This window comes from Fringilla coelebs, assembly GCF_963513975.1.
Source record: "Fringilla coelebs genome assembly, chromosome: 29".
NCBI classification, from domain to species: Eukaryota; Metazoa; Chordata; class Aves; order Passeriformes; family Fringillidae; genus Fringilla; species Fringilla coelebs.
This window is the reverse complement of record NC_140055.1, coordinates 703,264-716,425: the sequence shown is the minus strand read 5'-3', so window position 1 is coordinate 716,425 and position 13,162 is coordinate 703,264. Positions and strand designations below refer to the sequence as shown.

The following is a 13,162-nucleotide window of genomic DNA, read 5'->3' as shown; positions in this document are numbered from 1 at the left end:
TGTTCACATGAGGAACTGTGGCCACAAGCCGGGCAGGGACAGCTCCACGTTAGAAGATGTTGATGGCGCTTCCATGTGATGAGAGGGGCCTGCAGTAAAAGATGGGAATTCCAGGATGCTGAGGCAGCACGGATTCATGGCAAAAAGAGGCTGCCATCACATCCAGGAGACTCTGACTGTGAGGCTGACGTGGTGGCAGGTGATCCCTGGTGATTGGGACAGGATCTGCCTTTCCAGGATGTGACCACGACCTCTTGTGACGTAGGGTGTCCCCTCTGGAATTGTCCCCAGGGGAGCATTGTTTTGGTCACTCAATAATAACCAAGAGTTGCCTGCAGGAAGCAACGTCCTCCTTGTGTAAACCCTCAAACATCTCCCTTGAATCAATCATTCATCGCATTTTTATCGGGTTTTATTGCTGTCCTGTTGGCCAAGATGATCCTGGGATTGTAGTCATAGAAATACGGAACGATTTGGGTTGGAAGAAACCCCAAAACCATCCAGTCCCACCCTCCTGGATGGGCAGGGAAGCCTTCCACTATCCCAGGCTGCTTCAAGCCCCATCCAGCCTGGCCTTGGACACATCCAGGGATGGGACATCCATGGAATACCCTGTGCCACCCTCACAGGGAAGGTTTTCATCCCAATATCCCATCTAAACCTGCCTATTCTCCAGGCTGAGCCACCCCACCGCTGTCAGCATTTAGAGCTTTTTTCCTGCTGTTCAACGCCATTTAACCTGCACTGGGGTCAGAAATAACACCCTCAAAAAGTTCCCTTTATAGGCCATGCCCCATCCATGGAAGTTTTTGGAAACTTCCATGGTGGTTCTGTGAGTTTGAGGTTTTTGGGGATCTGTTCCTGCAGCTTTTCCAGCGTGGGGTAAGGCCACGTTGGATGGAGCTCTGGTTTAGCTGCAGGTGTCCCTGTCCATGGCAGGGGTGTTGGAACAAGGTGGTTTTTGACAGCCCTTCCAACCCAACCCATCCCATGATTCTGTGATTCAAAGATGGAATGAATATTATGAATATTCACAAGATTCCCTAAACAGAATTTTTGAATGCTCTTTATTGAATTATGCTTTATTGAATTAAGCTTTATTGAATGCCCTGATCTGGGGTATCCTCCTGCCCGATTTACAATAAATAAAAACCCCTCTGAAGACCCAAGCAATGTTTTCAGAGAGTCAAACACGTCGAGGAGATGATTTTAATGCAGATGTCGCGTGTGAAGGTTGGAGGAAGCCAATCAAGCCAGAGCTCCAGGCATTTTCTCCAGACCTGCAATTCCGAGCTGAGTCCTGCATTTTAATAGCAAAGAAAGTCCCAGCCAGGGAGGGAAGGTATCGTTGACTCACGGGTTTGCTATTTTAGGAATGAGGCTTTTAGGTTGGATGCCAACCCCGGGTTTCATTCCCAGCTCGGAACACGCTGGGGAAACGCTCTGCTCCTGTAAAAATTCAATGATTTCGGGGGATTTCTAAGCTTTTCTTTTTTGGAAGAAGGTGGTGGGAAGAAGATGCTGCCTGCTGTCCAGTGAGTAGTGAATTCCACCCGAGTGGCAGCTCTGGGACCAGGGGCAGGACCTGAGGGAATGGCTGGAGCTGTGCCAGGGAGGGTCTAGGTTGGATATTTCTGGAAAGTTCTTCCCCCAGAGGGTGGTGGGGGCGCTCACCAGGCTCCCCAAGGAATGGGCTTTGCCCCAAGGCTGCTTGGATATCCAGGAGTGTTTGGATAATGCTCTCAGGGACAGGGTGGGATTTTGGGGTGTCTATGGAGGGGCAGGGGTTGGGCTCCACGATCCTGGCGGGTCCTTTCCAAGTCAGGATATTGGAGGAGTCTCTGATTTATGGATGCTGTGTTTTCAGGTGGTGCAGCTACACCTCAGTCTTTGCCCTTTGAGTTTTAATTACTTCAGCTTTCCGTTCTGTAGTAAAGTCTGAGCTGAGGTGAACGCTCAGGAGGGGCAAGGAGGAATCAAGGAATGGTTTGGGCTGAAAAGGGCTGCAAAGGTCATCCCATTCCTCCCCTTGCCATGAGACGCCTCCCACTGTCCCAGGCTGCTCCAAACCCTCCAACCCAGCCTTGGACACTTCCAGGGAATCCAGGAGCACCCACAGCTCCCCTGGGCACCCATTCCAGAGGATCAGGAATGCTTCAGACACGACTTAATTTGTGCCAAGAGCCTGGAAAGCTCTTTGTGTCCCAAATGTTCTGCCGTGCCACTGGGGCACACCCAGGACCTTGGCCAAAGGCACAGATGGTGCCAGAACGAGGACAAACTCCAGGCAAAGTGACAAATCCTGGGCAAGGTGACAAGTCCTGGGCAAGGCGATAAGTCCTGGGCAAAATGGAAAATTCTGGGCAAGGTGGTAAATTCTGGGCAAAGTGGAAAATTCTGGGGAAAGTGACAAATCCTGGGCAAGGTGACAAGTCCTGGGCAAGGTGACGAATCCTGGGCAAGGTGACAAATTAAGGGCAAAGCGATGCAAGAACAACCAAAAGACCAAATGTTGTGTTTTGCTTAATGCCAAGTTTTATTGTCTACAAGTCAAGAGAGGAAATGAGGAGCGGTCACAGTGACACCGAAGGTTTCCCAAACACCAAGAGGAGAATGAACACCCCACTAATATCTAGTGCCTTATACAATGGGTGGTAAATTCAGGCGTTGTCAAGACAGGCAATAATTCAAGAGAGCCGAGAAATAAAGGACAGAAAGAAGCAGCAGCTTAAGCTTGGAAAGAAGAAGAAAATCGTTATGAATTGTCTCCATCATCATGAGAACCAGAGGCAAACCAGGAGCTTTTCACCAGGAGGTTTTCACCTCCTTGTGCCCGTTCTTGGGGCAGCTCAGCAGGTCTTCCTGAGGCTGGCACAGCACTGCTGGATGGGGATGCAGGGGGTGCAGTACTTCCTCACGGGGGTGCAGCAAACCACCACGGGCTTCTTCACCACACAGGTGCAGCAGGGAGAGCAGCAGGGAGAGCAGCAGGGCCGTGGGACACAGCACACGGACTTCTGGCACACCTTGGTGCAGCACACGGACTGGCACGGGTCACAGCAAGACTGGCACGGGTCACAGCAGGGCTTCTGGCACGGGTCACAGCAGGACTGGCACGGGTCACAGCAAGACTGGCATGGGTCACAGCAGGGCTTCTGGCACGGGTCACAGCAAGACTGGCATGGGTCACAGCAAGGCTTCTGGCACGGGTCACAGCAGGACTGGCATGGGTCACAACAAGGCTTCTGGCATGGATCACAGCAGGACTGGCATGGGTCACAGCAAGGCTTCTGGCACGGGTCACAGCAGGACTGGCACGGATCACAGCAGGGCTTCTGGCATGGATCACAGCAGGACTGGCATGGGTCACAGCAGGGCTTCTGGCACGGGTCACAGCAGGACTGGCATGGGTCACAGCAGGGCTTCTGGCATGGATCACAGCAAGACTGGCACGGGTCACAGCAGGGCTTCTGGCATGGATCACAGCAAGGCTTCTGGCACGGGTCACAGCAAGACTGGCATGGGTCACAGCAAGGCTTCTGGCATGGGTCACAACAGGTCTGGCACGGATCACAGCAAGGCTTCTGGCATGGATCACAGCAGGTCTGGCACGGATCACAGCAGGGCTTCTGGCATGGGTCACAGCAGGACTGGCATGGGTCACAACAAGGCTTCTGGCATGGATCACAGCAGGACTGGCATGGGTCACAACAAGGCTTCTGGCACGGGTCGCAGCAGGACTGGCATGGGTCACAGCAGGGCTTCTGGCATGGGTCACAGCAGGACTGGCACGGGTCACAGCAGGACTGGCATGGGTCACAGCAAGGCTTCTGGCACGGGTCACAGCAGGACTGGCACGGGTCACAGCACACGGTCTTCTGGCAGGGGTCGCAGGAGCAGGATTGCTGGCACGGGGAGCAGCACACGGTCTTGCAGGGGCTGCAGCACACGGTCTTGCAGGGGGTGCAGCACACAGTCTTGCAAGGGCTGCAGCACACAGTCTTGCAGGGGCTGCAGCACACAGTCTTGCAGGGGGTGCAGCACACGGTCTTGCTCTTCACGACAGAGCAGCATCCCGTGGAGCAGCATCCAGTGGAGCACATGGTGTTGGGAGAAGAGGGAAGGGTGGCCGGAGCGAGGACCTGGAACACAAAGGACTTTGAGATTCAACCCATCTTTCCACACTGCCCAGGCCCTCATCCCACCCCATTTCCTATTTCTTTGTCTTGAGTTGGAAACCCAAGATCCTCGCAGGAGTCGAAGCAGCTGTTGCTCTGTCCCAGAGATATTTGGACTGTCCTGGGAGCTGCCCCCTCTGTGCTCATCCTCCCTGACTTTCCACCCCAAGCAGCTCAATTTCCACTGTGCTCTCTGCACCTTTTCCAAGAGGCAACAGATCAACAGTCTCAGAAAAATCTGGATTTTCAGGGAGAGCTGTAGCCCATGGAACCCTGCAACGCTAAAACCATGGAACTGCAAAGCCCTGGAACCGTAAACCCATGGAACCGTAAACCCATGGAATCAAAACCCCATGGAATCAAAACTCCATGGAACCATAAACCCATGGAACCATAAATCCATGGAACCATAAACCCATGGAATCAAAAACCCATGGAATCACAAACCCATGGAATCACAAACCCATGAAACCACAAAGCCAAAGAACATTTTGGGTTGGAAGACACCTCTGAAGGTCCATCCAGCCCAACGCCCTGCAGAGATCAGACACAACGACCCAGCCTCAATTCTTCCCAAAGCCAAAGAACCAAGAGAACCAAGGATCTCTGGTAGGAAGCACTCACCGTTCTTGTTCTTGCTGAGAGCTGAAGGTGTGTGAGGAGCAGAGGCACCTGCAGACCTTTTTATTGAGGTCGGAGTTGTCCTGCCGGACATGAGGTACCCCCCAGCAATCCGTGATTTACGCACTAAGCCTGTACTTATTCACCCAATGGGCCTTCATGTGTTTAGTCTTTGCCTCGTGGCTTTTGACCAACCCTTCAATTTTGGGTTATTATCAATTTGTTGTGTGAATTTTTTACAATTTTTTAATGTCGAGTTAATTCTTGTGGGATGCTCGAAGGCGTTGTTTCTGCTCGCTTTGCATACGGTAAGGCTGCTGCATGGAGATGATTAATTGACATAAAAATCCTAATTAAGTTTAAGGTGCAGTGGATTCCAGAGGCGTGCAGAAGCTTCTGGACGTCAGTTGCTCCTTGATATGATTTTTTAAATAGAATTCCAGGAAGTGCAATTCCTTGGTCCCGTGCTTTGCGTCTGAATGCAGAAATGGTGGAGCCCAAAGTCCTTCTCTGGGGCCACCAGAAAGGCAAATCCAGAACGTTCTCCATGTCCCATCCCTCGCTGCCTCATCCCATCCGTGCATGGGAAAACACCTGGGAATAGAATCATGGAATATCCCAGGCTGGAAGGGACCCACGGGGACCATCCAGCCCAACCCCTGGCCCTGCAAAGCCCCAAAACCCCACCCTGTGCCTGAGGTCGTTGTCCAAACTCTCCTTGAGCTCAAGGCTTTGCCAATATCAACCATTTTTACTGCAAATTCCTCGCGGAAATTCGGAATTGGTTTCGGGTCAAATCGCAGCCTGCGTTTTTCCAATTCCTCTTTGACGTATTGAAATGAAAGCAAAATGCAAAACGGCTCTGGAAGTTTTGCATCCTGTTTATGCTCGGCATGACTTGATCTGCAAAATTCCTGTTCGATTCTTTTCAGATTCCACGATGCCCTGGAGTAATGGGAGAGCCACCCACGGATGCTAATTCTGGAAAAACTCCGTGCTCAGCTCCCAGTCACCCGCTGGCGGCGATTAGCGCCGATGCTAATGATCACGTTGTGATCAGCCATTAATGATGGATGTCAATATCTATTTTGCATAAAAGCTCCGTGTGATGTCCTGAGCATCTCGAGGATCTCAAATTAAACCACGACTTTATTAAAAAAAATGATCTCTCTCCCGTCAGGGGAAATGTTTGGGTTCTGAGGTCACCCCCAGGGGTGGAAATGGGGGCTGAGCACAGAAGGACCCCCGGCATCCCTTGAGACCCCTCACTTCTGCTGGGGTGAGGGAGGGGAGATTTAGGCTGTGTTTGCTCATCCAGTTCTGGATGTTGAGGACACTTTTGGCTACTAGAACCTTCCATTTCTCTCCTGGTGACACAAATCCTCTGTTTCCCCTCAGTTCGGCTCTTGATCTTCAGCCACGTCACAATTTGAGGAGCTGCTCCTGCTTCGAGGAATCCACAGGACCGTGAAGTCACCACTTCTCCAGGCAAGGCCATCCCAAGGTCAACGTTCCAGTTCCCTCGGAGCTTAATTTCCGATTTGTTAATGACCTTGAGCCAGGTGCCGCCCATTATCTCCTAATTAGTGATTGACATTCTCACCGGGTGATCTGCAGGGGATTCCAGAGCCTCCCGAGAAGCTCCAGCGTCAGAAATGCGGCACATCCCGAGCAGGGAGGCGATGGAAGAGGGGTTGGCCAAAATGAGGCCGTTTTATGTTGACTTTGTACGGGTTTGGTGCACGGGTTCACCCGGTGAGCCAAAAAAACCCCATTGTTGCAGTTGGATGTGAGCACCAGAGGAGTTTAAAGCTCTGCAAGGTGGATTCATAGACCCAACAGCAATTTTACCGAGGGAAATATTAAACCCAGGGCCATAAAAATGTTGCAATCGTATTTTTCTTTGAGTGAAAGGACTGTGCAGGCTCTGAAAGATGCCCAGAGGAGCAGAGCTCTGTTTGTTTGGATTGGAGATCCAGGAAAGCAATCCTGAGGGAAATTCCTCCCCATTAATCCATCCCTGGGGGTTTCCTCACGGTTTGTCAGGGTCGTGGAATCCGCGGTGTCGTTATTTGAATTTAATTTTTTAATTTGTTTTAATTTTTAAATTTGTTTATACTAAATTGCAAACAACAGAAATTAATAAGCCTGAAGTTATTTGACGTGTCCTTAGCAGAGTAGAAATGTCCCTTCAGGCCACCTGGAGAAGAGAATTTCTCTTGCCAAACGTTTGTCGTCCTTCGAGGCCTCCCCACCCTCACAGGGAACAATTTCTTCATTTTATCCCACCTAAAACTCCTCTCCATCACTCTGAAATAATTTCCCCGTGTCCTGTCCCTGCACTTCCTGAGGAAAATCCCTCTCCAGCTTCCCGGGAGCCCCTGCAGATCCTGGGAGAGGCTCTGAGGTCTCCACAGGCTCAGCATTCCCAACATTCCCAGCCTGGATCCATGGGGGAAAAGCTCCTTATCAATTTATGGCCTTCTCTGGATTTGGAAAAGGAAATAAAACGTGCCATGGTTGGTGATGGAGGAGAAAGTTGGAAGCTGGGGCAGTACAGGGAAGTGAAATTCTCTCTTTGAAAACCAAACCACTTTTGTGGCCGTGAAACCTCAGAAACTCAATTTCCACCTGCAGGGGGGGCAGGAATGAGTAAGAAAATTGTTTTTTTTTCAGGCTCTTAGCAAGGGCAAGAACCCCCAGGCAGGTGAATCATTCATTGCTCCCTGTCCCGACCTCAACTTTTCCTTTTTAACCCATTCCTGTCTAATGAGCATTTTCTCCAGAACCTATAAATAACTAATCCCAATTGCTTATTGACCAAGTGGTCATTTAGTGGCTATTGCAGCACTCAGTTCATTCCAGGCTCTTTCCCACGCCAGGGATGGGTGGTGAGGGATGAATCACGCTGGGGAAACCTTCACTCATTTTACACAGCAGAAACTGGTTAATTGAGGTTGTTCTGTGTCCCAAACCCTGTAGGATTTGATTTTATTTTGGTTCCAAAAATAGCAGCGGCTCTGAAAGTAGAAACATGAGCACACAGGTCAGGTGGAAACCTGAACCCCCAACATCTGCTGAGCCCAGGGCTCCTCCCAGCCCTGCAGGCGTTTTCCATGGATTTCATGTTTCCTTGGCATTCCTCCAGCTCCAGGGATTAAATCATGATTCCAAACCCACAGGAAAACAGAGATGCCACCAGACCAGCGCGGAATCCCAGAGAAATCCCAGAGAAAAGGGGTCCCACACCACCAAATCCAACCTGTGCCTGATCCCCACCTTCTCACCCAGCCCAGATCACTGAGTGCCACCTCCAGGCCTTCCTTGGACACCTCCAGGGATGGGCACTCCCAACCTCCCTGGGCAGCCCTCTCCAAGGCCTGACCACCCTTTCCATGGGGAAATTCCTCCTGATGTCCCCCCTGAGCTTCCTTTCCTCCCAGCTGAGCCCCCCAGGAGTTGTCCAGATCGTTTTCCTGCTGCCCCAGCCCCTTCCCCAGCTCTGTTCCCTTCTCTGGACACACTCCAGCCCCTCAATGCCCCTCTTGCCCACCCACCCAGCCCATTTAATGGAGCAGTGACTGAAAACATCCAGGACTGCTCATTTGGCTCGAAACACCATTTTTATTGTCTTGCTGGAGGACGAAGCAGCAAAGCAAGAAGGGAACCATTCCCAGCGTTGGCAGAGGAAAGAGCAACAGCTCAGAGCTCCTCAAACCGCGAGGTTTCATCCCAAAACTGCATCACGTCCAGCAGTTTTAGGAGGTTTTTCTTGGAGAGAAGTGGGAAAGCGAGCTGATGCATCCCAGGGCTGGATCCTGCCCTCAGTACTTGGGGTAGGACGGTGGCAGCTTGCAGATGTTCTTGGTGACCTGGGGGCAGACCGGGGGGCAGTAACGCTGCACTGGGGGGCAGTAACGCTGCACTGGGGGGCAATAACGCTGCATGGGGGGGTAGCAGGGCTGCACCGGGGGGCAGCAGGGTGTCACATAGGTGAACTTCTGCACAGGCTGCCTCTGGATGGTGTAGTGGCACGAGGGCCCCGAGTGGCAGGAGGAGCGGGATCCGTGGCAGGAGGACTCGTAGTCGTGGCAGGACCCACGGGAGCACATGGTGCTGGAGTTCTGGCAAAGCTGTTTGGAGCAAGGGATAGATGTGGTGAGAGGAGGCCCTGATTCTCTTCTTCTGCTCCCCCCTCTTTTCTTTTTAATAATGTTTTTTCTTGATGTCTCCTGTGAACTGTTTCTCTCCTTTTTTCACCCATCTAATCCAGACCCAAAACTGCCTCGATCCCGCTGGGTCTGCTGGGAGTGCTCTGGGAATTGGGGTGTGAAATCAGCCCCCTGTGAGTCAGTTGGACCCCCAGAAACCCACCCCAGCTCCAGCAGAGTTTGTGTCACCCCAGGATTCCTCCGGGGGCTGCACCTTTCCTGGGATTCCCGGGAATCCTTGTCCTCCATCCACCATTCCCCACCCCACCCTCCCTCAACACACGAGGGAGGCGCTTCCCAAAATCCCAACTCCCACAAGACCCATAAAAACCCCTCGTGGAGGTTTCAAGAACAGAAATGGCAAAACTGGTCTTACCCTCTTCAGCTGCAGCGAGAAGTTTCTGGAAGCGAAGGCGAGCGACTGCGGAGGACGGGGCCGAGGGAGCTTTTATCCCCTCCCGAGGTTATTTGGGGTGTGAGGCACCTCCTCACGATGACGCCTTAATTAATTCTGCGCTCAATCCCGCGGATGTTTGCACTTCCCCTGATTTTAGGTGTTCCCTCCTTGACGTCCCGCCGGTGATTCCTACGGCAGGGATTTCGGAAGGGCAGCTCTCTCCCATTTCCTGGAGACTGACACCGATGTGATGGGCGTTAATTAGGGACGACGAGGGACACCCGGGATTGCATCAGGCACAGAAAGGTCTCAGAAACGCTGACTCCTGGGGTTGGTCCCCCGTTGGGTGCAGGTGACAGCTCAGGGTTTTAATTCCCCTGCTGCTGAGTGCCAAGAGGAAATGGGATTACCTGCAATTCCTGGGGATGGCACAAGGCCGGAAAATCCGGCGGGATCTCCTCAGCTCCCTGGGCTGGCAAGAAATGAAATGTTCCTGGTTCTTCACGTGTCCCTCAGCTTGGCAGATGACTGGGATGATCCCATCGGGTTGTTCCATGTGAATCACAGGTTATTAAAGAGAAAAACATCTGACCCTGAGCTCTGTATGAGGTTTGAGGATATTAAATTTTGCCGCTCCTTGGTTTGTCTTTCCTTCCGTGATCCCTCAAATTTTTTTCACCTGACCTCACCTAAGGATTCAGAGAAGAGGAGCTGAAGTTTGAGCAAATATCGGGTTTTGTCACTCCTGGTGGAAGTTTGGGCACCAAAGCTGGATTTATGGCCCTGTTTGACTCAGGGTTTGAAGTGTAAGAAAATTAAACTCCTCAGCCTGGGAAAATGTTGCCCATTAGAGCAGTTCACTGACTGGGAAGGGAAGATCTCCCAAACTGGGGGTGTCCCACAGCTGTTCCCCAGGCTAAAGGCAGCCAGTTCCTCGTGGGGAGTTTTGTGGAGTGAGGGAGGATGGCAGGAATTCCTCAGGGATGTTTGGTGACTCGGGTGAGGGTCCCTCACCCAGGTGACAAAGTGGGAACTTTGTGTGACATGTCCACATTGATGCTCTCCAAAATCTTTCAACCTCCTCAAAAGCCTTCCAAAAACAGACAAAAAACATCTCTGAACCTTTCAAATTCAGGGCCTGCTCAGGAAAATGGGAACTCAGAAGAGTTCCCATCACCTTTGCTCACAGCTGTTTCACAGGAATTTGGGCCTTCTGTTTTCAGAGGCTTTCAGATATTTGAAATTTTATATCCAAGGTCTGAAATAGAGCTTGGAGTAAGTCATTACATATTGAGAAGGAGCAATGTGACCTACTTATTCCCCTTCCATTTAATTTCCTGGAATCACTGAGGTGGGAAAAACCCTCCGAGGTGATCTAGTCCAATCTTTTACCATCTCCCCCTTTATTGACTCCCATCCATTCCCAAATAAACGTGGGAATTATTTGCCACCAAATATTGGGGTACTTGGGAAATACAAAGAAATTTGAATTGAAAACCCCTGAAAAAAATTACAAAAAAAAAAAAAATCAAGGAAAATGAGAATAAAGTAATTCAAAGGCAACGAGGGTCTCATGAATCAGATTTATTGTTTCCCACACCCAGATGAGTCTGAAACAGCAAGACAGAGAAAGATTCCCAACAAACAATTACACCCTGAATAATTAGAAAAGGACATTTCCCAAATAATTAGCAAGAATAAATGTTAATTAGGGAGCATTTCATCCCCACGTGGCAGAGACCCAGGGGTTTCAGCATGGACGAGACGAGCCGAGGTCGGGATGCCCAAGGGAGGAGCCGGCGGCTCCGGCGGCCGGGGCTGGATCCTGTTCAGTACTTGGGGCACGCCGGTGGAAGGTTCCAGATGTTCTTGGTGTACTGGGGGCAGTAGGGCACCTGGGGACAGCAGGACACCTGGGGACAGCAGGGGACAGCAGGGGGGCAGTAGCGCTGCACGGGGGGACAGCAGGGGACAGCAGGGGGACAGTAGCGCTGCACGGGGGGACAGCAGGGCGTCACGTAGGTGCATTTCTGCACCGGCTGCCTCTCGACGTAGCGGCAGGAGGGCTCCGGCTGGTGGCAGGAGGAGCGGGATCTGTGGCAGGAGAACCAGGATCTGAGGCAGGAGGAGCGGGATCCGTGGCAGGAGGAGCGGGATCCGTGGCAGGAGGACTCGTAGTCGTGGCAGGAGCCGCGGGAGCACATGGTGCTGGAGTTCTGGCAGAGCTGGAGGGAAGAGAGAGGTGGTCAGGCTGGGACGGTGCCCCCCTCCTTGGCTCTTCTTTGGGACTGGGATGGGAAATGTTGTTTCTCTGTTTTGGGATGTACAGGATGTGGTCACCCTTCCTTTTGGAGGACACTCCATGATGGTGCGGCTCTGATGGGAATTTCCCTCCCGGATGCTCCTGTTGGCTTTTCAAGGTAGAATTTCCCCCTAAAACTGCTCGGGCCTGTCTGAGCTCTCTCTGCCTCCATCACCTGCCAATCTGGGAGCAAAATCCTTGCTGGCTCCCAAAGACTCCCAGATCTGCTCCTTCAATTGCCCCTGCTTTTCTGCCATCCCACCCGTGAGCAAAACAAGCACTCTGTGTGTCTGTTCAGACACCCAGCCATCAACACCAAGGAATTTCTAAGACAAAGGCAAGGTCTAAACACAGAACTCTGTGAACTTCTGCTGCTCAAAAGTAGATAAACCAACAAAATCCAACTCACCCTTGGCTGCAGCAAGAGGAAGAGCTCGTGGAGCTGGTGATGAGTGAAGGATGGACAGGGGATGCCGGACTTTTATATCTCCCAAAAGGTTGTCCTGGGAATTAGACACCTCTTGGCAATGCTGACACAAACCCTCATATTCATATTTATCTCCTGTGTCTCGTTTTTAGCATTTCCGACTTGACGCAGTCGGGGGAAAAAAAAACCCAACGATGACTTTTTCCTCAGCACTTTAATAAGCAAGGAATTTCCCAATCTGCTTAGAAGGGAATTTTGGAGGCAGTTGCATATTCCAGTGGCAAAAATGAACCTATCCCTGGAGTTATTAAGTGATTTGTCATTGGGCAACCGGCATTGCATCAACTCCGGAGGGTTGACTCCTTCCCCGCGCGCTGCCCCTGGTTCTCCGTGGCAGAGTCACATTTTGATTGATAGGTTTTTTTCCCCTGACACAAGGGACTGTAATTAAGAGCCACAGCTCCCAGGGACTTCATTAGAGGGAGGTCCTGGTGACTACCTGGGACCCAACGCCTCGGCTCCGGAGGTGACGCCAGAACGACGTCCCCAATCCCAATTTTTCCCGTTCCCTTTGCCAACCGTCAGCTGGTTTTTTGTTTTTGTTTGTGCCACGATATTTTCCTCCTGGATGGAGGGGGTTTCAAATCCTCAGCAGGAAGGGTTTGTGTGAGGATTTTGCCATTTTGGGGTCCCGTTTCATTTAAGCAGGTTTGTCATTTTTATTCTTTCCCGCATTTTGCTCTCTAGTCTGAAATTTCTCTCACATCAGCCCAGGGTTTTAGGACATTAAATGGGCGATTGTCCCTTTCCTGTGACTTTTATCCAGGTGACAGCCACAGGAAAAACTCAGGGGTCAGGGAATGAGGTGATCTTTAGGGTCTCTCCCCAACCCAAACTATTTTACGATTCATTTTATTTATTTGTCAGGCCGTGGTTCAGAAACCCAAAAGCTTTTAGGGAAATCTTCTAGAGCTTAGGGAAAACCTGAAATCTTCTGGAAGCTGCTGTGATGTAAAAACGCTTCAT

At 51.3% G+C, this 13,162-nt stretch overlaps 3 protein-coding genes across 3 annotated transcripts; all 3 read right to left on the bottom strand.

Moving 5' to 3' along the window:
* Nucleotides 1-2,849: 2,849 nt before the first annotated feature.
* LOC311163990 (uncharacterized protein) lies at nucleotides 2,850-4,103 on the bottom strand (the record flags this gene model as incomplete). The annotated part of the gene is made up of 1 exon (XM_084223213.1): nucleotides 2,850-4,103. One exon carries the CDS (start codon nucleotides 4,101-4,103, stop codon nucleotides 2,850-2,852), a length of 1,254 nt encoding a protein of 417 aa, XP_084079339.1.
* A 4,520-nt stretch (nucleotides 4,104-8,623) lies between these two features.
* Nucleotides 8,624-9,465, bottom strand: LOC311164105 (uncharacterized protein; the record flags this gene model as incomplete). Its single annotated transcript, XM_084223418.1, has 2 exons — nucleotides 9,387-9,465; nucleotides 8,624-8,932 (listed from the first exon to the last, which is right to left on the bottom strand). The coding sequence occupies exon 2, from the start codon at nucleotides 8,909-8,911 to the stop codon at nucleotides 8,624-8,626; it is 288 nt and encodes a 95-aa protein (XP_084079544.1). The 5' UTR covers nucleotides 8,912-8,932; nucleotides 9,387-9,465.
* A 1,771-nt stretch (nucleotides 9,466-11,236) lies between these two features.
* On the bottom strand, nucleotides 11,237-11,611 carry LOC311164030 (uncharacterized protein; the record flags this gene model as incomplete). Its single annotated transcript, XM_084223284.1, has 1 exon — nucleotides 11,237-11,611. The coding sequence occupies one exon, from the start codon at nucleotides 11,609-11,611 to the stop codon at nucleotides 11,237-11,239; it is 375 nt and encodes a 124-aa protein (XP_084079410.1).
* Nucleotides 11,612-13,162: the final 1,551 nt, after the last annotated feature.